Source organism: Larus michahellis, chromosome 2 (genome assembly GCF_964199755.1).
Source record: "Larus michahellis chromosome 2, bLarMic1.1, whole genome shotgun sequence".
Classification (NCBI taxonomy): Eukaryota; Metazoa; Chordata; class Aves; order Charadriiformes; family Laridae; genus Larus; species Larus michahellis.
Genome location: NC_133897.1, coordinates 20614481 through 20639595, shown reverse-complemented (window position 1 = coordinate 20639595; position 25115 = coordinate 20614481). Strand labels below are relative to the sequence as shown.

Here is a 25115-nt window from a genome sequence, read left to right as displayed (position 1 = left end):
ATCCTTGTGAAAGGACACTTGACATAAAACTTCAACAAGAGAGGATAAATCGATCTAAAGCTATTTCTGTATGGAATAACCTAGAAAACCAGGAGGAGACACAAAGAAGGTGTATGTGGATAGGACTAATTAAAACAAGCCTGAAGAAAGAAAACTTAGTATCTTTGCAGTCTAAGAAAAAAAATTGAAAGGCGTGAAAGTAGATTTAAGGCATACAGATGAGCTAAGCCCCTCCAAAGTAATAAAAATTGACTTTTTCAGTAGATATTTAAAAGTCAGTAGAGACAGCACCACAACTCCTAGATCCAAAAGACACTGTTAGAGTTTCGAGAAAAAATTATGGTAGAGCCTATGAACTACTACAATATGCTGTGAATAATGTTAGAAAAGATATTCAACAACTGAAAAAAAATAAAATTACAGAAAGGATGAATAAAACTGTTAAAAAGGAAATAATTGGAAAGAGCGAAGTCCAGATGGCATCTGTAGTTTTTGGCTTAGTTTTTACCCTTATCATACTTTAGGCTAGCATACCTCTTCTAGTAGTCCTATAAGGAGAAAAAAACCTGAATGTTGCAAAGCAAAACAGTATTAAACATGAAAATAGATTATGGATTAGTTGTAACTATCAACTAAGAAAATCATCTAGCTATGAGAATATTGTTAATAGTGATCATGTGAAATTAAATCTCTAAATTTCACCTGGATATTTCAAATGGCAGGAAATGAGATGCAGACAAAATAAAAGATGTATTTGCTATTATCTTCTGATTGATAATCTGCTTATGAAAATGTCAAGTCCAAGAAAAGAAGCCTTGAGATAATGTGGACAGGCTGATCAAAGAGGGCCTTTGTGCATGTGAAATGCTCTGAGAATGTACGTACTGCAGGTGACCACTAATTTTTATAGTTTTCTAGGAACAGGTGGGAAATGCATCTCAGACTCGACACTGCTTATGTGTTTCAGGAAGTATTCCGAGGACTTCGTTTTCCCTGCCTTTCATAATTTGTCTTTTATCCATTCTGATAATTGGGCTTCTCCAGCAAAAATATTGCTTTAAGCCTCTGTCTCTATATGGATGACCTTAGACAGTAATTCAGGCAGATAAAATATGCTAGCTTTGACATAGATCGATAGGAACTTTTCATATGATATCTTCATTAAGTTTGGTCTAGACAATATTACTATTTGATCATCAGCTAGGGCATAGGCATTAAAAGGGAAGCCTAAGATTACGACTAGAGAAAATACTGAGGCGTTATCACTGAAAGCAAGCTGAGTATTTTTGAAAATGGCTTACTTCACAACACTGATGTTAAAAAGGTGGAATATATGAAGTGGCACTGTCATCTCCTGAAATTGAGTCTCCACAGTAACGCCTTCTTTTGAGTAATTAATGCCTAAATATTAATTTGACTTGACTTTAGTAAGGCTTTCAACACTGTCTGTCATAGCATCCTCATAGACAAATTGATGAAGTACAGACAAGATAAATGGACGGTGTATAAAACTAGCTGAACTGCCAGACTGAAAGGGTTGTGATCAGGAGCATGAAATGCAGCTGAAGGTCAGGCACCAGTGTTGTGCCCCAGCGGTTGATCCCAGGAGCAGTACTCTTCAACCTCTTCATTAGTGACCTGACTGACCGGACAGAGTGCACCCTCTTCAGCAAGTTTGCAGAAGATACGAAATAGAGAGGAATGTTTAATGGACCAGGTGGTTGTGCAGCCTCAACAAACTAGAGAAATGGGAAAATGGGAATTTCATTAACTTCAACAAAGGGAAATTCCAAGTCCTGCACCTGGGGGAGGAATAACCAGTACAGACTGGCTGATAACCAGTACAGACTGGGTGATCACCAGCTGGAACGCAGCTTTACAGGAAAGGACCTGTTGATTCTAGTGGATGTGCACCAGCAATGTGCACTTGGGGCAAAGAAAGCTAAAAAAATCCTGGGGTGCATTAGACAGAGTGTTGCCAGCAACTTGAGAGAGAGGACTATTGTCTTCCACTCAATGTTGGTGAGTGTGACCGCACCTGGAGTGACCACTGTGACCACACCAGTGCTGAGTACAGGGTGAAGATCACTTTCCTAGTCCTGCTGGCCACACTATTTCTGATACAAGCCAGGATGCTGTTGGCCTTCTTGGCCATGTGGGCACACTGATGGCTCATGTTCAGCCAGCTGTTGACCAACACTCCCAGGTCTTTTCCTCCAGGCAGTTTTCCAGACACTCTGCCCAAGCCTGTAGCGCTGCCTGGGGTGGTTGTGACCCAAGTGCAGGACCCAGCATTTGGTCTTGTTAGACCTCATACCATTGGCCTCAGCCCATCAATCCAGCCTGTCTGGGTCTCTCTGTAGAGCCTTCCTACCCTCAAGCAGATCAACGTTTCCACCCAACTAGGTGTCATCTGCAAACTGATTGAGGGGGCACCTGATCCAGATCCGCCTAACCAATCATAACCAAAGATACCGTAAGAGTGATGAAACATGGCACAGGTCATGCAGAGAGGTTATGGAGTCTCCATCCTTGGAGACAGTCAAAATCAGACTGTGCACCAGCCTTGAGCTCTAGCTGACCCTGCTCTGAACAGGGCAGTTGGACCAGATCATCTACAGAGGTGCCTTCTAACATCAACTGTTTGTGATTCAGTGGAATATCTTGGTTTTATATTGCTAGTATAGGAGATCAGACAATGACGGAACTGAAACAATTAGCATGACTAGGTATATAGTAACTCTGTTTTTCTAAGTAAAGGAAAAGAGGTTAAGAATACCAAAGATATAAGTAATGCTTCTAAAGAATCTATGAGAAGTGCAACGATAAAGGAGACCTGTAGTCAGTTAATTCAAATTTAAAGGATTTTTTTTTTAAATGACAGCATTATTAAACAATAGAATAATAACAGATAAATACATCCTTCAAAAGGGGGGATTTGCATATAAATGGGGAAACAAAAAAAACCCTTGCCCTCACAAGTGAGAAGTAAAAGCGCAGTGTCACAATGCACCAAAATATTTTGTGAGAGAACTAGCAAAGAAACATCTAGCAAAGATACAACTAGCAATAAAGCTTTTCTAAATTGACTAGAAGCAAGAAGCTTCTGAGAGGGATACTATTAGGTGATTAAGGTCATAAAAGAAAAGCTAAATGAGTTATTTTTTTGTCAAAAGACAAAGCTGTGTAGCAAATCACTAAAACAAATGTGAAGAAATTGCCAAAATATGAATAAATAGTATTTGCACAGGTCTTGTTCTAACTGAAAAATAACTAAAATCTGAAACTCTGGTACTGTTACTTATGCTATTAATGTGTACTTTTTGTACCAGAGGAATGGAGGGTAGAAAATTTCATTTTCAAAAAGAAATATATCAAAAATTACAGAAAGTTTGTCTTTCACATGGTGTTAACTGGTAGAAATAGTTACACACACAAAAAAAAGATACATGGATAAATATGTTAGTAATGAGGGTGAATCAATACTACTTTTGTAGCGGAAAATTTGATCTCTGAAATCTATTTGAACTCTTTAGAGGAGTCAGTGAGAAAGTGGATAATGGTGATCTTGTTGATAGAGTTATTGAGCTTTTTCAAAAGTTTTTAGACCAAGCTCTTCACTCACATAATCGCTAACAGGTAAAAAGAAATTCTTCTGGCTATAAAATAGAAAGCAAAAGTGAGAAAACAAATTACTGTTCAAGTTTCATAATGGAGAGAGGTTGCCAGTGGGAGGTCATGGGGTTTTATTCTGCATCATGTGTCGTCCAGTCTATCAGATACATGCATGTGTTAAATGCCATTTAGAGTTCTGGTGTTTCCATCTCAAAAAAGGTACAGTTGAACTATAGAAAAGCGCTAAGAAAGACAAGAATAGAGAGAGTGGCTTCTGTATGAGGAAAGATCAAAGAGAGTAGGTTTCTTCATCCCCAAAAGGAAGTTACTGTGAAGAGGAATATCATAGAAACTTACAAAATGAATATACAGAGAAGGCAAATGGGTGTCATTTATTTTGCTATTTCTTACGGTGAATGAACTGTGGCGGACAAATAAAATGATCAGGTGGTAGTGTTGAAACAAAGAAAAGGCACAACTATTTATATGACTGTTAAACTGTGATACTTCTGTCTCAAAATGCAGATGGCTTCAAAAATTATTTACCAAATTAACTGGTGGAAAATTTTTCTTGGACTTTTTGAACACAGAGAGAAAATCGGTAGCTCAACGGTTCTCTAGGTTGCAGAGTGCTGGAGTCTGAGAGGGAATATAGGTAAATTTAACAGTCTGCTTGCCCACACCTGTTACTGGTCGTTGTTGGAGACAGGATGCTGGGCTAGATGGGTCTTTGGTCTGACTGGAAACATATTTTGTATTACCTTCAATTTCAACTAAGTTAAGTTGATAGAACCCAAAAAATGGCTTTGAAGTCAAATGTACACAAAAATGATGATCAAAGACATATAGGAGTTTTTGAATTATAGCTTTCTTTTTCATTTAACTTGCCTTTTTCTTAATGCAAACTGAATGTTGAAAATGTTGCTTATAAACCAGTCAAATTTCTGTGTTTAATTCAAGGTTGTTTGTAACTTCAGGCATATTATTCTGACAGGTAATGTCCTGTATGTGCCATTAAGGGAAGAGTCTAATGATGTATGAAGATTTAGGAGCAAGCCTTGATTTTAAAAATAATAAAGTGGGAAAAAAAAGGAGGGGGGAACTCTAGCTATGCTGGCATTCTGATAAGCAAAAGCCCTGTCCAGTTCTGTGATAGTTTTGAGGGACGGTGTTATTTCCCAGCAAATCACTGACCTGCTCAGGGCTCTGACTTCTTAAACATACATTGATTTCAGTGACTCTTCTTACTGTGTTTTCAGCACAAAACTGCTTCTGATAGGAAAGTAAGTGCCTATTGAATATTTCTGACAGTAGTAGTGAATCTAATGTCTATACAAACGGGTAGAGATTAGACCAATTTCACTCTGCTCATGTGCCAACCAGTCATTAAAGCCTAGGAATTATTGTTGAATTTTAGTTCATTTGATTACTTGTGAACACGAGAGACAACAAAAATGGAGAAATATAATAGCGTCTTTGGTATTAGATCAATGTAAATAAATAACTGAGATTTAAAACTCTTATTTCATATTTCATTTCTTATTAAACGTCATCTGAGATCAGTCTTTGTGTTTATTTTTCTCTGGAGGACTAAAAGGCTTTTCTAAAAATTACAGTTTATCCCATCACCAAGTATTTGGCCAGACTCAGGAGACATGTCTGTGCTTAAATCATAGCACATGGAGGATCATGTCCTCGCGAGGACACAAATGGGCAGAAGTAGACAAGTATGAAGGTGGATAAAGGGGCTTTCCATCATCTCTTAATTCTCCTATGTGCCTCTCATATGGGTAGAATGAATGAATGTTGCTGTGATAAGCCGAATTTTTTACCTGCCTACAATCCAAAAAGAAAATTCCCATAAAGAATTCCAATATTTGAGGCCCATTATTAAGATGTAACTTGGACCAATCTGCCACTGTTTGGTTTAATTCTTGTTGCTGAGTCATTATTAAGCAAAATAACTTACGGTACAGTAAGCTGATTATATTTTCTTTGAAAAGGAGCTTTGTTCCATGACTTGTCCCATGCCTCCAGCTTGTCACAGCAAGCATGACGTTGGACAGTGTCTTCAGGTTTTCAGGCTCTGCGCACAGGTGCTCAAAAGAAACCTCAGAATCCAGCAGTTCTGAAGCCACAGGATGCTCTTACATGTGTGACAGAATTACATAGTTTGTTTCCTTCAAGACTTCCCAGATGTACAGGGAAGTGTCAAGGTTTTCCCAAAATCTTCATACAGGATGAAATCATGATTATATTTGGAAGTCAGTTATTCTTTCTTATTTTTCAACAATGTCTCAAATTGTTATTAAAAAATCGCATTTCTCCAAGTAAATAACAACTCATGTTAATATTTCTAACTCAGTGTGGATCTCAAACTATATTTTTTTTAATGAAATGTGGGGAAGGCTCAGTATAAATCAAACTGTTCTTTCCTTTTATTTTTTTGTTTGTAGTTTGATCCTTTATTGGTTGAAAGCAAAACAGCAGCAACAGTTGTGCTAATGCTTAGTTCTCCTGAAGAGGAAGTTTTGGCCAAAGCATGTGATGCTCTGTATAAATTTGCATCAAAAGGTTAGTCTTTTTGCAGTATTGTGTTGCTTAGATTTTGATAGTAGTTCACAATTCATCTCAAAGTTTTCTGTCAAGGTTTTGAGGGTTTTCTGAAATATCTATCAAACCTGTATTTGCACTTATAAAGAAGTGCTGTGGTTTGCATGAAAGAAATTTTTATCATTTTGTTGTAGAATTTTATATTCTCTGTTTATAGAGCTTGATTTAAATATAACCTAGATCTCTTTTGTTATTAGCAACAGACTTGCATCTGGGAAAGAATTCTCTTTTTTATGTTACAGTTTGAAACTTCTGTACCAGTGTAGTTACTTCAAGGTTCAGTTTTCAATGAAAATTACTTTTTAGCCTGTTTCTGTTATTTTGGCATATAGCTCTTGTGTCAGTACTTCTGTGACAGATGATTCATTAGACTGCTCAGCCTCCTTTATCGAGCTTATTTCGGTATTTGTTGGGAATCTAACAAGTCTCCCAAGATTCCAGATTTTCAAAGGTCCCTCTATTATCTATAGCTAAGTGTCAAGTTCCGGGTACCCAGAAGACAACTGTGTAACAAAGGCTCAAAATTATGTAGCACATAATGTCCTAAGTTGTCTCCTACTCATTCTGTGCCAGACACTCTAATTGGTGTACACTGGTAGCATTCTTGGTTTTCTTAAAAAATTATGGGTTTATATGCTGATTGTTGTACTGATGGCAATTATGAACACTGCTGAAGTTGTGAGAGAAGAGCTGAAGGCTTTGCAGTTGGCTAGGGATGGTTGGGTTCTGAAAGATATTTAGGTTCAGCTTAATATGGCAAGCTCAGCTGAGGACATGCAACCAAATTTTGGATATGGGAAGAGAGAATTTGGACTGTTGGGGACAGCTATGAACCGCACACCATAAACGTTGGGCTCATTCCCTGCTGTCCACACTAAAATATGGCACACTGCAAGAAGACAACTATTCATTTTTTCTGTTTCTACTAAATGAATAATCCTTTAAATTGTTAATATTATCATCAATAAATCATTGATATTCCTGCAGTCTTCCAGTAGACTTTGCAGTGTGTCACAAGAGAAGGAGTTGTTTTCACTTTGCAGTTAATTTATTTCATAAAATCATAGAATGGTTAGAGTTGGAAGGGACCTTAAAGATCATCTAGTTCCAAACCCCCTGCCACGGGCAGGGACACCTCCCACTAGACCAGGCTGCTCAAAGCCCCATCCAGCCTGGCCTTGAACACTTCCAGGGCTGGGGCATCCACAACTTCTCTGGGCAACCTGTTCCAGTGCCTCACCACCCTCACAGTAAAGAATTTCATCCTTATTCTAATCTAATCTAATCTAAATCTACCCAATTTAAAACCATTACCCCTCGTCCTATCACTACACTCCCTGATGAAACAACAAGAAGTAAAATTACAACCTTGGATTTCAGGAGGGCTAACTTTGACCTCTTCAAGAAACTGCTTGGAGAGATCCTGTGGGCTAGGGCTCTGGAAGGCAAAGGGGCTCAAGAGAGCTGGTTGGTATTCAAAGACCACTTCCTCTAAGCTCAGGATCAGTGCATCCCTAAGAGCAAGAAATCGGCCAAGGGATGCAGAAGACCTGCATGGTTGAGCAGGGAGCTTCTGATAAAGCTCAAGTGGAAGAAGGAAGTTTACAGTAAGTGGAAGAATGGACTGACCCCTTGGGAGGATTACAAGAATGCCGCCAGAGCGTGCAGGGATGAAACAAGGAAAGCCAAGGCCACCTTGGAATTAAACCTGGCCAGGGATGTCCAGCTCAGCAGGAAGGGCTTCTACAAGTATGTTGGAGGCAAAAGGAAGACCAGAGAAGTTGTGGGCCCACTGTTGAATGAAACAGGAGCCATGGTGACGGAGGATGCAGAGAAGGCGGAGTTACTGAATGCCTTCTTTGCTTCGGTCTTTACGGCTCGGCCCAGCCCTCAGGAGTCCCAGGCTTTGGGGAAAGTAATGGGGAAAGAAGACGACTTCCCCTGGGTTGAGGAGGATCGAGTGAGGGATCAGTTAGATCAATTAGATATTCACAAGTCCATGGGCCCCGATGGGATGCACCCGAGAGTGCTGAGGGAGCTGGTGGAAGTCATTGCTGGGCAGCTCTCCATCATCTTTGAAAGGTCCTGGAGAACAGGCGAGGTGCCTGAGGACTGGAGGAAAGCCAACGTGACTCCAGTCTTCAAAAAAGGCAAGAAGGAGAACCCAGGGAACTACAGGCTGGTCAGCCTCACCTCCATCCCTGGAAAGATGATGGAACAGCTCGTGCTGGGCGTCATCTCAAGGCATGTGGAGGAAAAGAAAGCTATCAGAAGTATTCAACATGGATTCACCAAGGGGAAATCATGTCTGACTAATCTGATACCCTTCTATGATGGCATGACTGGATGGATAGATGAGGGGAGGGCGGTAGATGTGGTCTACCTTGACTTAAGCAAGGCGTTCAACACGGTCTCCCACAGCATCCTCATAGGGAAGCTTAGGAAGAGTGGGTTAGATGGATGGACAGTAAGGTGGGTAGATAACTGGTTGAAAGACAGAGCTCAGAGGGTTGTGATGAGGGGGACAGAGTCTAGTTGGACGTCAGTGACGAGTGGTGCTCCCCAGGGGTCAGTACTGGGTCCAGTCCTCCTCAATATATTCATCAATGACCTGGATGAGGGGATAGAGTGCACCCTCAGCAAGTTTGCCGGTGACACAAAGCTGGGTGGGGTGGCTGACACACTGGAAGGCTGTGCCGCCATACAGAGAGACCTGGACAGGTTGGAGAGTTGGGCAGAGAGGAACCTTATGAATTCAACAAGGGCAAGTGTAGGGTGCTGCACCTGGGGAGGAACAACCCCATGCACCAGTACAGGTTGGGTGCTGACCTGCTGGAGAGCAACTCGGTGCAAAGAGACCTGGGAGTCCTGGTGGACAACAGGATGACCATGAGTCAGCAATGTGCCCTTGTGGCCAAGAAGGCCAATGGTATCCTGGGGTGCATCAAGAAGAGTGTGGCTAGCAGGTCGAGGGAGGTCATCCTCCCCCTCTACTCTTGCCCTGGCAAGAAAAGAGGAAAATAAAATGAGGTTTTTGATGGTATCATTTACCTGTACTTCGCTAAATTGAAAGCTGTCCTTTGTACTACCACTGCAGTCTCCAACAAATGAGTTGGGTGTCCAATAGACAGAAGCATCCTTTGCTTTACAAATGCAAATTAGTCCTAGGTACTATTAATCCTTGATGCTATTTGACACATGTTTATTTGGGGTATAGATTAGATGATCTCCCAAGGTCCTGTCCAGGCCTTTGTTCTTTGATTCTACAGTCCAATAAAAGATTGAGAGCTGTTTTACTTTGTTGCATTAGAACTGTGAGCTTGTTGCATTCTTACAGAACTTTTAACCTAATTACTTTCAGGTGATGAAAACAAAGTGACACTTCTTGGTCTTGGAGCAGTGGAACATCTGTATAAACTCATCTCACATGAAGATCCAATTGTACGCAGAAATGCCATCATGGTACTTGGCATCATGGCTTCTAATCGTAAGAGTCTCCATTTTGAAATATTTTTCAATGTGTATGAGTGTGGTCATCAAAGCAATAGGTGGCCCATGTGAAAAAATCCTTTATTAACGGCCCAGAGTAAAGGAACAAATTCAGCTAGAATGAATGAACTCCACTGATTTTGAAAAAAAGTTACAAGAGAAGTTAATTTTCCTCCAACCCTTATTTTTGTTTTGACAGGACCAAACTGAAACAGTTTAATACTGGAATTATGTCTAGAAGGGAAAGCCTGACTACATAAGATGCCCGCCAATGCAGACATGATACACTCTTCTCTTTTACAAAAGTTGGAAGAGAAGTATAAAGTAGCATTTATCATCCTCAGAAAACGCTATGGTTAAATATCAGTTGTTCCTTGAGGCATTAGTGTAACCACAGTGATAAGGGAGAAAATGTGTTAAATTTAGAGTAGCTAACTCAAGTATTGATGGCAAAAAAAAAAAGCCATGAAGTATCAAGCATTGGCATGCATATTTACCCAGCTTCTTTGGCAGGTCAGTGCTGATATAAATGTTTTGTTATCTATATCCGAGCTAGTGAAATTCAAGTAGTCTTGAATATCTCTCAGAGACATTGCATTCACAGCAAGGTAGTGTATCTACTGTAGCCATACCATTATTAAATGATTTAACCACAGTATATGCAGATATTCTTGTACCTTTTAATAGGATGAGAACGGCTGTGTTACATCCATGCTGGGTGGCTGAGTGCCAAATAATCAAGCTGCAGTGAGTGGTAGGTTCACATACCTGAAGATGAAAGAATAAGTGACATGAGGTTGAGTTTCAGTGGCTGTTATTTTTACATTGCTTTGTAAACCTACATCTAATTACTATAATTAATCAGGCCTTATTTTGGTAGATGTTTTATCTATCTACATATCACCACCATGGTGGTGTCCTAACCACCACTTAAGTCTTTTCATCAACTGCTGTGCTGGACCTTATGCTCTTTACCTTACTTGCAACTCAGCACTGGCGTATAGGTACTCCCTTCAGACCTTGGCTTCCAACGCTGATGCATAAACGTGGATTTGAATGACTGGTGATCTTCCATTGATATTCAGATCTTCATTGTGTTTTTTTCTTTAAAAGTAAATTGAACTCATACCTTTTCTCTTACATTTCAACGCTGTAATGTGTTGACAGTAACAACACAGCCCGGTAAGATCACCTGAAGCCTGTCCCAAAGAGTGTTTTTCAGTTATTCTACCCAGTGATTGTGGTTTTGCTAGTTTGCCATTGATAACAGCAAAAATGCATTCTGAAAGTCTTTAATGTGATTTTAATAAGACCTATATAATTCATGTTTTCAATTTGAGTGTGGGCTGTGTTAGCATAAAATGAGGAAGTGATAGCTTGAAAATGAAATAATGGAAGGATTGCTTCCATTTGATAATTTTAACCACAAATAATTTTAACAATTGGGTTATGATTTCTTTGACAACTAAAGCTGTGCAATACTTAATCAGAACCTGCTAGATGCAAGTATTTTGAATAAAGTTTCAATGAAGTATTGAGGAACTTCCTGTATATCAAATGTCAAAGAATGTCGTCTGGTACTAGAAAAATCTCTATGTTTTCTGGGCTCATTATGATCTTTGTATAGCTTCAGTTGTGTGTCATTCCTAGTCAGATCTTTTTGTCACTCAGGGAGTAACCATAAGTGCATTTCCCTTGGAGTGGAATCTGTTTCTTTACTTAGCCAAGAATGCCAAACGAAAGACTTCATATTTGTATTTATTTCATTGTAGATGATGTCAAGAAGTTACTGAGGGAACTGGATGTCACAAATTCACTTATATCACAGCTGGCGCCAGAAGGTAGCTTGCAGTATTCATTCCTTGTGCAAAAATACACTCAGAAATAATTTACGGCTGCCATTTGATTGGACAATTTAATAAAATCTTCCTTGTAACTTATGATTTGTCATACCACATGTTAAATAGGTAATTACTTTTATAGGATTGGCTCTGTTACTCACTGAGTAGTGTTTTATGTTGCACAGATGGAGAAAGATGTTTATGGAGATGTCAGGTATGATTAATAGCTATTGTTTATTGTCTTCAAATAATATTTTAAACCACTGGATTAGTAAACAAACACTGTGCCGAATAAAGCTTGATCAAAATATTTCTTTTTTTTTTCCCCACAGAAGATGTAGTTATCCATGAATTTGCTACTCTCTGCCTAGCACATATGGCTGTTGAATATACTACTAAAATACAAATATTTGAGCAAAGCGGATTAGAACCACTTATCAGACTGCTAGGTAGCCCTGATCCTGATGTTAAGAAGAATTCACTTGAATGTATCTACCTCCTGGTGCAGGTAAAGTTTGTTGTTGTTCTAAATTACAGAGGCAGAAGAGCACCGACCGCTGCCATCCTCTGTGGGGTTAATAATTTTAAAATATTTGGTTCCTTTACTCCCCAGTGTTCGTCATTGTATTTGAAAACATTACACCCAAGTCCTTGATTGTTGCATTAGTTATGAATATAGCTGATTTGACTCAAATTCTGTTGAACTTAATACAGTTATCCATGCTGTACAGCAATGTAAGTGAGATCAGATTCAGATTTTTTTAATTAAAGATCAGTTTGTTTTCGTAGTTGGAAAATGTTAATCTCGGTAATGAGAGTTATAACCTGTCTATCCAAAAGGTTGGAATAATCTTGTAAATTAAAGAACTTGCAATTGCATTGTGCCTTGTTTTGGCCAGCAAGTCCAGAGTCACAATTTTGAACATCTTTTTAGTGATAGGTGAATGCTCTCAACAGCTACTTTCCATACTGGGAGGAATAGATTTGTTATTGGCTACTTTCACACTCAGCACTAATGTCATCCATATGCTGCTTAGCAAAAGAATGGTGCATTTGTATGGCAGTTCTCTCCGTGGCTTAAGCGAATCAATTCAATAATGAATTCAGTTTATAACTCTATCTCTTTTGGGGCATCAGAGCATGTCTATTCAGAATCACATTTTACTCTTTCTCCCTTTTTACTATCTCGCTGTCTTTGTTGCAGGGTATATCTGGATAACTGCACCTGGTGCTTGCTTATATTGATAAGGATAATTGCATGCTGCACATGTGCAATAAGCTATTTAAAAGCAAATTGTAATTTATTTATTTATTTTCTATTTTAATATCATCTACTAATGTCTTTTTATTAAGCTGCATATATACTGTTCAAAGTTGAAATTTTAAATTGTCATTTTATAATTACTAAAACAAAAGAAGATATAACCAGGCAACCACAATAGAGTGTGAAAACTATTTTCCCCTCACTGAGGTAAATAAAAATAATGAAAATAAATTTTAAAAAGTTCCTCAAAGAAACATGCACGTTGAGACAGCCATGGGAAAAACAAGAGTAAATAGGCTTCCTCAGACAGGACTAGATTCTGTAGTGTGTACTTCGGTCATGCAAAAAATGGAATTTAAGGTTGGTAGGGCTTGATTATATTCAGTTGGATTCTTAGCTGAAAAGAAAGAAATCTTCAGAACTGGAAGTTCTGGAATATTAACTCATTTTTGTATGTTTGAAATCAGGTTTTTGGTGTTCTTTCTGTAAAGTCGGGAACTGATGTACTGTTATATTCTCTATCACTAACAGTCTTTGTTGAATATTTTACTGCAGGATTTTCAAAGCCATGCTGCAGTTCGTGAACTGAATGTAATTCCACCCTTGCTGGAGCTACTGAAATCTGAATACCCAGTTATTCAGTTGTTAGCCCTTAAAACCTTAGAAGAAATTAGCAAAGACGGAGAAACCAGGATAATACTGGGAGAAAATAAAGGATTAGATTGTCTGCTGCAGATACTGGAAACCAATGTACAGTTTACTTGCCTTAAAAGTTTTTTGTTCTTGCTGCTAATGTTTGTATGACTAATGCGAAATGTTATTCGTGTTATGAAAGAGTGATAAAAGAAGAAATAGTTCCTTAGTTGGAGCTAACTACATAAAAATAGGATAAGGTAGGATACCTAGCTTACTAAGAAAGGGACCAAAGGGGTTCATCAAAATGTTAGTATTTGTTTTCTTACTTTATTGCTATTAGTAATACTGTTTTGCATTTACTGTCCATTTCTCAAACTGTTGTAAATATGAGAAAAATTCAACATATAGCTTTTTATACTATGTTTTCTCAAAATTTTTTATTATATGCTGAACTCTGGTGCTGGTCCCTAGTTTGAACACTGATCTTTTTTTCTGAATTTACTTTGATATCAATGGCCTTAAATATAATTTCCTACCTTGGAAATTGCGTTGTTTATGTTATTATAAGACTCTTGTTCTTAGTTCAGATGTCACTATGGGAAATATAATGCATAGAGAATCTGTGAAGTTTTTAAGATTTTAAGATGATAGGTCCTTTCTGAATACTTGCCTAACCCACTTTGATGTAAATGAGAAACTTGCAAGGTTTTTACTGTTGTTGACGAATTGTGTTGCATCCTAAGGCACATCAATGAAATTATATAAAAAATATGAGTATGAAAAGATGTACTTTACAGTATGAATAAACTGTCCCAAAGAAAGTTATGACAATTATCCTACGAAGTTAAAAGCAAAAGGTATTTAAATCCTGATTTGAAGGATATTTGTTGGGTTTTTTTCCTTTTTAGGAATTCAGCGACCTACATGTGGAAGCTCTTGCAGTTTTGGGAAATTGTCTGGAAGATGCCCATACTCTGCAACTGATTCAGCAGACAGGAGGCCTTAAAAAGCTACTTTCATTTGTAGGAGACTCTACTGTTCCAGATATTCAGAAGAATGCAGCAAAGGCAATTACCAGAGCAGCTTATGACTGTATGTGACTTTTTAAAAATTCATGGACATGAATTTGTTTATGAAGTAAATTTTCATCCAGAATGAGGCCATCTTATCTGGTTGAGGATAGTTCTTGTACTGAGGAAGACACTGGCAAGAATGAATTACAGTGATGAATCTTGCCACTCAGAGCAGCAATTGGATGCTAGGCTATATATAGATGAATAGGCATATATATATATATATGAAAATGTTAAGATTTTGCCTCAATGTATTTTTAAATGTAATATATTCTTGCAAAATGCTGTCCTCAAAAAGGAAAACTGAGCTCTGAAAATATGATATTTATCTTTCTTTTAGTGAGGCCATCTGAAGACACTGTTGCTGGCACTATTTCTCATTGCTATCAGTTAAGACTTAATCATAGAATCATAGAATCATAGGGTTGGAAGGGACCTCTGGAGATCATCTAGTCCAACCCCCCTGCCAGAGCAGGGTCACCTAGAGCAGGTTACACAGGAACACGTCCAGGTGGGTTTTGAATGTCTCCAGAGTTGGAGACTCCACCACCTCTCTGGGCAGCCTGTTCCAGTGCTCTGCCACCCTCAGGGTAAAGAAGTTCCTCCTCATGTTTATGTGGAACTTCCTATGTTCAAGTTTGTGCCCATTGCCTCTTGTCCTGTCCCCGGGCACCACTGAAAAGAGCCTGGCCCCATCCTCCTGACACCCACCCTTTAAGTATTTATAAGTGTTGATAAGGTCACCCCTCAGACGTCTTTTTTCCAGACTGAAGAGACCCAAATCCCTCAGCCTTTCCTCATAAGAGAGGTGTTCCAGTCCCCTAATCATCTTTGTAGCCCTTTGCTGCACCCTCTCCAGCAGTTCCCTGTCCTTCTTGAACCAGGGAGCCCAGAACTGGACACAGTACTCCAGGTGTGGCCTCACCAAGGCAGAGTAGAGGGGGAGGATGACCTCCCTTGACCTGCTGGCCACACTCTTCTTGATGCACCCCAGGATGCCATTGGCCTTCTTGGCCACAAGGGCACATTGCTGGCTCATGGTCATCCTGTTGTCCACCAGGACTCCCAGGTCTCTTTCCACAGAGCTGCTCTCCAGCAGGTCAGCCCCCAACCTGTACTGGTGCATGGGGTTGTTCCTCCCCAGGTGCAGCACCCTACACTTGCCCTTGTTGAACTTCATAAGGTTCCTCTCTGCCCAGATCTCTAACCTGTCCAGGTCTCTCTGTATGGTGGCACAGCCTTCCAGTGTGTCAGCCACCCCACCCAGCTTGGTGTCATCAGCAAACTTGCTGAGGGTGCACTCTATCCCCTCATCCAGGTCATTGATGAATATATTGAACAGGACTGGACCCAGTACTGACCCCTGGGGAACACCACTCGTCACTGGTCTCCAACTAGACTCTGTGCCCCTAATCACAACCCTCTGAGCTCTATCTTTCAACCAGTTATCTACCCACCTTACTGTCCATTCATCTAACCCACTCTTCCTAAGCTTCCCTATGAGGATGCTGTGAAAGACCGTGTCAAACGCCTTGCTTAAGTCAAGGTAGACCACATCTACCGCCCTCCCCTCATCTATCCATCTAGTCATGCCATCATAGAAGGCTATCAGATTAGTCAGACATGATTTCCCCTTGGTGAATCCATGCTGAGTACTTCTGATAGCTTTCCTTTCCTCCACATGCCTTGAGATGACACCCAGAACGAGCTGTTCCATCATCTTTCCAGGGATGGAGGTGAGGCTGACCGGCCTGTAGTTCCCCGGCTCTTCCTTTTTGCCTTTCTTGAAGACTGGAGTGACATTGGCTTTCCTCCAGTCCCCAGGCACCTCGCCTGTTCTCCAGGACTTTTCAAAGATGATGGAGAGCGGCCCAGCAATGACTTCCACCAGCTCCCTCAGCACTCTCGGGTGCATCCCATCAGGGCCCATGGACTTGTGAATATCTAGATGATCTAATTGGTCCCTCACTCGCTCCTCCTCAACCCAAGGGAAGTCTTCTTCTTTCCCTGTTACTTTATTCAATGCCTGGGACTCCTGAGGGCTGGGCTGAGCAGAGAAGACCGAAGCAAAGAAGGCATTCAGTAACTCTGCCTTCTCCACATCCTCCGTCACCATGACTCCTGCCTCATTCAGCAGTGGGCCTACAACTTCTCTGGTCTTCCTTTTGCTTCCAATATACTTGTAGAAGCTCTTTTTGTTGTGCTTGATGTCCCTAGCCAGGTCTAATTCCAAGGCGGCCTTGGCTTTCCTTGTTTCATCCCTGCACGCTCTGGTGCTTACTTGCTTTTGCGTACAACTGCTCATCTAAATGTCAGGCAATCTCAAATACAAATTCCTTTAACAGCGACATGAAAAAAAAGCCTTTCAAATGGCTTTTAGATTAATATTCCCAGTAGAGTTAAATAGTTTCATTGAGAGCAGCCATGAGGAGAAGGACTTGGGGGTGTTGGTGGATGCGAAGCTCAGCTTGAGCTGCCAATGTGCGCTTGCAGCCCAGAAAGCCAACCGCATCCTGGGCTGCATTAGAAGAAGCGTGGCCAGCAGGTCGAGGGAGATGATTCTGCCCCTCTGCTCCACTTTTGTGAAACCCCACCTGGAGTACTGTGTCCAGCTCTGGGGTCCCCAACATAAGAAGGACGTGAACCTGTTGGAGAGGGTCCAGAGGAAGGACACAAAGACTATCAGAGGGCTGGAGCACCTCTCCTATGAAGACAGGCTGAGAGAGTTGGGGTTGTTCAGCCTGGAGAAGAGAAGGCTCCGGGGAGACCTTATAGTGGCCTTCCAGTATCTGACGGGGGCCTACAGGAAAGATGGGGAGGAACACGTAGTGATAGGATGAGGGGTAATGGCTTCAAACCAGAAGAGAGTAGATTTAGATTAGATATTAGGAAGAAATTCTTTACTGTGAGGGTGGTGAGGCACTGGAACAGGTTGCCCAGGAAGCTGTGGATGCCCCATCCCTGGAAGTGTTCAAGGCCAGGCTGGATGGGACTTTGAGCAGCCTGGTCTAGTGGGAGGTGTCCCTGCCCATGACAGGGGGGTGGAACTAGATGATCTTTAAGGTCCCTTCCAACACTAACCCTTCCATGATTCTATAATTATTCATCCTATAGGGTTTTTTTATACAGTTTTCTTTAATTGACCAAGGAATTCTGAATTAGGTGGAACATGTTCATCATTTTGCCCACAAGGATTCTCTTTAAATAAATTACATTTGGATTTCCTTCTATACTTTGGCTTCTGAGTTGCAACATATGCCTAGTAATGCTATGTAACAATACGCAATGTAAGAAATAACATACTCTGTCTACAGAAGATTTTAATTCTGTCAAGGGATTTTGATGACACTAACTATGACAATCGAGCTTAAATATTTCATTCATATTTCTATCATCTCGTGGTTGAATCATGGCTTTATTTTATGTGTATTTTACAAATATGTTATTTAATACATGGCGAAGATAATCTCTCCTTTTTACAGGATTTCAGACCTCCTTTCTTCTCTCCCCATCCTATCTTACCAATTCTTTTCTTACCTTCCTTAGTTTGATGTCCTGAATATATGTAATTATTTGGATTGCAAATGATACATAAAAAGAGTGAAAACTATCTTTCCTAGTATTCTGTGGGTTTCTGTATGCTTTTATCATTATCTAGTGGAAGCTTTGCAAGTCACTGAAAATTATATTCATTAATGTTTAGGTATAAAAGATAGGAAGGGACCTTCTTATGCCAGTATTTCCTATGTGTATTTTCGTGTATTGTTATTTTATTATGCTACTTAGGACTGTCAGTATCATTTTGACAGTCCTGGGACAGGCTTGTAAGTAGCATGCTAAGCAGATTTATATTTGCTCCTACTACTTTCTACTGCATCTTACTCCTTTTTCATATTTATTTTCAAATAAGCATAGCCTTCTTTTCCTGTTTCACACCTTTTTCGCTTTTTGTGGCCTAATATTTTAGCAGCTGTAGTAGAAGTGTGTCTGAACACAACATTTTTAAAGCACAGTGGCAAGAACTACACATAATATATTACAGTACTGCCTATGATCTTATATCATGGGATGTTACCGTCGGAGAAGATGCATCTTCTTGTCATACTTCTTTACAAATGGAGTCAATGTGGTTTCATTATAAAGGTTTGCTCTCTTCTTCAGCCTATGACAGTCGGTATGGTTGCAGCAAGCTGGGAAAATAGATCAAAAGAAGATTTAAAATATTTGCTTCCAAGCTGTAGAATGAGACAAAGGGCAACATGTACTAGTGCAGTGGAAAACACAGTCTAGTAAAATTGCTGCTCAACCTGGCCCCCAGAAGTATTGAATTTGTTTCAGGTGCAGAGAGCTACTGGTCTAAAGTCAGCCTTCCAGTGGAAAGAAAAGTGACATTGGGGCCATTATAAGAAATAGTCCAGGTAGAAAAAGAAATCAGAAATATTTGCAGTTCTTTGTTTGGATTCTGGTTGTAAATATACTAAACAGCCTGTCCAAGCTGCAACACTAATGTATACTATACTAAATACTTGCCTTGATGTAAGTCCAATATAATAGAACACAGCTCTAAGTTCTTTTATGACTTTTTCATTAAATTTGCAGTAGCCGTACAGTAGTCCACATTCTTCAGATTTGATAATCGTGGTTGCAATTTACCAACATTTCCTGTGTACTTGAGAAAAAAAAATACTGCTTTTCACTGAGATGAAAAACTTACTTCTGCTATGATAGAACATGTATCTATCTGTTTTTATAATCCTGGCAGCTGAATATACAGCGGTGTCTGGTTTTGAAATTATTATTGGTGACAGATGGAATTTAGCTTTGTTTTTTTCCTGATAGGTGTGATCATAGCAAACAATTTTGTTTTATGTCCCTTTCAGACCTTTGGAAAGGGACTCCTGTAAGTTTTTGTTGTTGTTGTTATAAGGCAGATATATCCCTTAAGAGCTATTCTCAATATCAGAATAAATTACATGGCACAAACACTGTATGCAATTTTAAATAGCAGCTTTAGGATGATGCTCTATTTAAGTAATTAAAATTGATCATATTTCTATACATAATCATTAGCCCTTTGCCCCTGAAAATTTGTTTTGTTCTGTAGCATAATTTTGAATTTAATATATTAATTTGATGATGGTTTTATTTTGTATGCTCAGAATTACAGTGGTGAATTTTCCTGTGATTCCCCCCTTGCCCAGCAAATAATGCAGTCATTTCAGAATGCAAAATATAATTTAATGCTATAAAATATTTAATGTCTGTGAGTGTATTGTTAATTAAGGAGGGCCTGACAATGACAGACACACCAGAAAGTAGTGATCTTGCTCACTGGAGTTTGGCCTCATGCGGCCAAACTTCTGGTTTGAAGCTCTCCCCGTTCTTTACATGTATCCAAAATGCAAATCCTTTCAAAAAGGAGCATACTAAACATGTTCTGTAGCCTAATTAACATCTGCTTTTTCATAACACAGGTTTTTATTTATCTGGGTTATCTCAACTCAAGATCAGTGAGAGGTCATGACACTGTTTAACTTTTTTTCATTTGAAATTGGTATAAATAATTCCATAAGGTGATGTCAGTGAGCCAAAAGGTAATCAGTAGAACTCTGATCATGATCTTGGGGTAAGCAGGGAAAATAGAAAAATATATTGAAAAACAAAGGTTGGCTCATGACGGGTTCGTTGTGTGAAAAACTGCACAGAAGTGTTAGTACTCCAGACTCTCTTAATGGGTGTGCCTGAGTATTTTACTCCATGTTAAATCAATGTATTCGAATTACTTAGGGGTCAAGAAATTCATCACTCTCTTGGCACTGACAGGAGAAGTGCCAAGTGCTTGTACATTCTTTCTTTTGTCTAGTAAAGGAAACAACTCATACAAACAGAGAAAGGAAAATATTCACCCCTTAAATAGAACTGGCACCTGGATCTTAAAGTATTAATAATTTTCATCTGTATGTCTACCTAGCTAAATATAGGTGCATACTCGTTACTGTAAATTCAAATCCATGATCTGTTTTTCCACATTATTGAAAAATTCTTTATTCTGTTTAAAATATTTTAAATCACTATTTTCACTCATTCAAATAAATTATTCATTTTATTTTATTACTATTATTTCATATAAGCATAAATTATCTTTAAAATGAAATGCTTACCCATCATCATAACTGCCTTGAAAATCAAGAATAATTTTTAGAAAATCTGTATATTAATAAGTAAGTTGCTGTACAAGAAGCAAATTACTGAGGCACGAAGAACCTCTAGAGATCATTATTAGGGATTATGGACTACTTTGGCAAGCAACAGGCCAGCGGCATACTTGATAACTTGTCAAAACGGTCTGTAATCCTAATTAAGGCCTTCTCTTGAGAGCTGGCTGATACGCATCAAGGTTGTGGCCAAGGTTCTGCTAGCACTTAAAATCCTCTCTGTTTTATTGCATCTTTTGCTTTGTGATTTCAGTTGCGTATCTCTGATGACTCTAAAAATATTTAAAATTGAGCTAGAGAGAAGAAAACGGCTAGCTGCCTCACGTGTGTTCATTGAGTCATTTCTGCTGTAACTAGATTTTTAATCAAACTTTCATTTCATTGACCTTGTGGACCTCTATTTGTTTACTTTTATTCACTATAGATTCAGTTTTATTTAAAAGACTACTTATGTTATTTTTCTGTCCTTTTTAAATTTTTTATTCATAAGACAGTGGTCCAAATAAGCGAATGATCCTTCAAAGCATTGGTAAGCACTGGTAAAACTTCCAAATGTGTTGAAGCCCTGCCGACTTCTCAGTTCCTAAATTTCTTTGATACATTAAAAAATTTTACCATGTAGATATAACTCCAAACATGTGACTAATCTGCTCTAAATTATGCATATAGTTAAATGTTTATTGACCCTTGTAACTGTAGATCTTCCATGGTGTCCAGTGCCTTTCTGGCTGAGAAGGTTTCACTCAAGACTCTTTCTAACAAACACCTGCACTTCTGATCTCATCCATTTTGGGATGAGTGATTGGGATGAGTGTCAGATGTCTGTAGATACTTTGTAGACACTCTCTGCTGTTACTTGCGTAGAGGAAGGGAACACCTATGTCCTTCCTTAGCTGCGGCCGATCATTGCAGTGTAGGTCAGCAGTGAACCCTGTGTCACCAGGCTAAAATACAAAATCTAAATTCTCTGCACAGTGTGCAGTAATGAAGAACTGCAAGCAGTGCAGAATTTAAAATTCAATTTTTAACACCTCTTGCCTTTTTTTGGCTATTGTAGTATGTGAACTGGTACTCCACCAACTTCAATTCTACGTTTACCGGTATGTTCTTCAGTTTTATGCATTTGGACTTTGTTAGCATAAACCAAAGTTAAGCATGATCCTGAATAAGTACGATCTGTTGAATTGGAAAAGCTGTTTTCATCAAGCCTGTATGCATTCTGCGGTTTTGAGTCTTATAAAGAACAAACTATGCATTCTGTTGGGGTATGTATGTTTAAAGCTGTATTTAATAGTCATCTTTTGGGCTTGATTCAGAGTTCACTGAAGTTTAATGGGTTTTGGATCAGGTCCTTTGTGCACATTTCTTAATTGCTGGTGCCTCTGTTACCAAAATATTTCCATTACCATGGTATCAAAAGCAAGTGTTATGTTGGAAACAACTATATGAAATCAAATTCATGTCCTTACACTGATTTGGAAAATGAATGCAGATTAATGCTATTACTCTTTTTTGTTTAAAGCGGAAAACAGAAAAATCTTAAAGGAGGAAGAGGTTGAGAAGTGTCTCATAAACCTTCTGGAAATTAATAATGATGGAGTGAAAGTTGCTGCTTCCGAAGCAATTTCTGCCATGTGTGAGAATTCAGCTAGCAAACGTGCACTGGGACTCCAGGGTAAGGAAGGTGGGAAGGGATGAGCTGAGAATCTGCACTTTTCCTTTTATAAGGAGCATATTATAATTTTGCAGACTGCCAGGGTTTATTTGAAGGTTCATGTATACAATTATTTCTTTCAAAGGGATTCCCCAGCTAGTGCAGTTGCTAAGCAGTGACAACGAAGAGGTAAAAGAAGCTGCAGTGACAGCATTAGCTAATTTGACAGCAGCCAGTCCTAGTAACGCCAGGTGAGTCTGCAATAATTAAATTATTAGTTAAAACACTAATCTGAGCAGAAGTGGTAATATTTTGATTTTTAAAGAATGCCTCATCTTGTCCTTATCCTACAAGGCGGGTCTGTTTGAATTTGACTGTAAGGCACTTTTTGGTGCTTATGAGTCATCTGGAAGAGGTTGGTTCTCATCAGTGTTACAAGAGTTACGCTATCTCTACTAACATTTGCTTTATCAAGGGAAGGTATGAAGCAGATGTAATGAAAGCAGAGATATAAATCATGTTTTGAAGAGAACATATGAAGAAAATATGCCTCGTAATCTAAGACATTTGATGTGAGATATTTTTTGAAAATCCAAAATCAGTAAGGCATCCTTTCAAATTTGATGGTCCGTGCAACTTTTTTGACTGATCTAAACCCAGTCTTTGAGGGTAGCTAGCACTCAGATATTCTGAATATTGGCATTGTCTTTCCTTTTTTATTGTTTCCCAGGTAATAGAGAATGCTCACAGTGCATTCTCTAAAAGAAGTGTAACTTCAGTACCTAAAATAACTAACTAAGGACCGTTAGCTGACTATAAGTTCCAAAATAATTGTATCAACTAAATTCTACTGTCAGTTGCAGAGTTCTGTTATCCCAACTCTATTAAAAGTTCTGTTCAGGGAAAAGAAACAGAGCAGCCTGACGTATATGAGCAATCACATGTAACTAACAAACCATAAAATAAAATTCCTTAAAAGTTTCCTGGAATATACTTAAGGAAGTTGTAATCTAGTCACAGGCATTCTTTGAAGTGAAAACGTAAAATAACTCACCAAATAAATTATTTGTTTCAATTTATTGATTCAGCTCTAATAGTCACCAGTATTCGCTTAATGTTACCAGATGGAGATATACTTTGACACAAGAGAATAATACTCTGTTCTCAGATTCACATAGTAGATTTTTTTGTCTGATTTTCTGCTCTCCTCATGTGGACGACTCTTCAGTTGGTGTCAGTGGGAGTCATGCACACATAAAAAGAGCACAGTGCTGGAGTCTAGGGGTCAAACTTTCAGCTCCGCTACAGCTGTTTTTCGTAGCACAGCCCTTTGAGGTTTCACATTGTGAAAAGGGAATCTCTGGAGAGTTTTGAGTTGGTATAGCAGCTTATGCCAACTCATTCAGTTTCTTTTGCCAAGGAGATAGTCAGGACATTGTTTAGCTCAACTGCTAGAACAATTCGCTGAGACCTCAGGCAGGGAAATAGCTGTCTCTGTTCCTCTGCATTATAATGGACTCCGTATTTGTTTCTTGCTGGGCAGAGTCAGGAAATTGTAAAGGTGGCTTACACATACTTCTCTCTCTTCGCAATCCAGCTCCAAGTACAATATGGAAGCACCAGATAATCTAATCACAGGTCTTCTGTGAAAATCAGGAAGCAATAATTTACATTAAATATGTATATTGGATGAATGCCATCTGACTATATAATTACTTCAAAGCTTCATTTCTAAATCAAAACCATTAATAAGTCATAGAAGGGTCCAAGTGTGACTAGGATCTATAAATGAATATATAGAGTTGAACCCTCAGCTGATACAAATTGGTATAGTTCCAGCTCACTGACTGAGTATCTGGCCCATATTTATTTTACATTCACATAATAGGAAAAAAAATTGTTTGGAGAAAATGCATTCCAGATTGAGTTACCATAATCATATTTCATTCCGGAATATTTTGTGTGTGTGTGTCTTGTAAACCACTGAAAAGAAGTGTGTATGTATAATGAAGATGCTGATATACTTTTATAACGATGTGACTTAGCTGTGTAATTATGTTGATAATTTTCTGGTCCCAAATGAGACTAATGAGACTAGTGCCCTTTTATGGGTTATATATTAGATTCTTGTTATAAACCCTCCAAGAATATTAAATCATAAAGCTAGTAGTAGCAGGTAGACCTTATGTGGCCAGAACAAAATGGCTACAGTAAAGGGGAAGACTTATTTACTATAAATGTTTTCACTTTTTAGTGGCCAGCCAAAAATTCAATCTTGTTGAACTCATATACACACGTTCTGCTGTATTTCATTTCATGAGCATTTTTCCATGTATTATATTGATTGAAGGATATGTATCTTGTCTTTCCATTGTGTACAGTATATATTACAGCATGTAAATAGAATACAAGACACTGCCATTTTTGCTGGGGATCTGTTGTTTTTGTTAGGAATATTTGGTCGTGTTGTCTGCTTTTCATATTGTGTGGAAAAAAGTACAAGTTAAAACAAATTGTGCAATTAAGGCTCCCACAATAGCTAGCTCATAAGGATAAAGTCTTCCATTGATTAATAACACAAGAACAGCATAGGCAATGGGCAATACTACCCCCCGCTAATGTATATTAACCTTGACCTTTAGGTGCTTCCCCACAGCAATGAAAGGCTCGTTCTATACCCTGACCCAATCAATCCTTTGTTTCTCGACTGAGACA

At 38.9% G+C, this 25115-nt stretch overlaps 1 protein-coding gene across 3 annotated transcripts in view; it reads left to right on the top strand.

Moving 5' to 3' along the window:
• Positions 1 to 25115, top strand: part of ARMC3 (armadillo repeat containing 3) — a 68426-nt gene that overhangs the window by 12297 nt on the left and 31014 nt on the right. For 2 of the 3 annotated variants that reach the window (XM_074574474.1, XM_074574475.1), the window contains exons 4-11: positions 6072 to 6189; positions 9590 to 9715; positions 11490 to 11558; positions 11891 to 12066; positions 13378 to 13572; positions 14367 to 14550; positions 22269 to 22421; positions 22546 to 22651. In XM_074574474.1, the coding sequence (XP_074430575.1) occupies positions 6072 to 6189; positions 9590 to 9715; positions 11490 to 11558; positions 11891 to 12066; positions 13378 to 13572; positions 14367 to 14550; positions 22269 to 22421; positions 22546 to 22651 (1127 nt within the window). The remainder of the gene's footprint in view (positions 1 to 6071; positions 6190 to 9589; positions 9716 to 11489; positions 11559 to 11890; positions 12067 to 13377; positions 13573 to 14366; positions 14551 to 22268; positions 22422 to 22545; positions 22652 to 25115) is intronic. The other variant, XM_074574476.1, reaches the window with a different exon arrangement.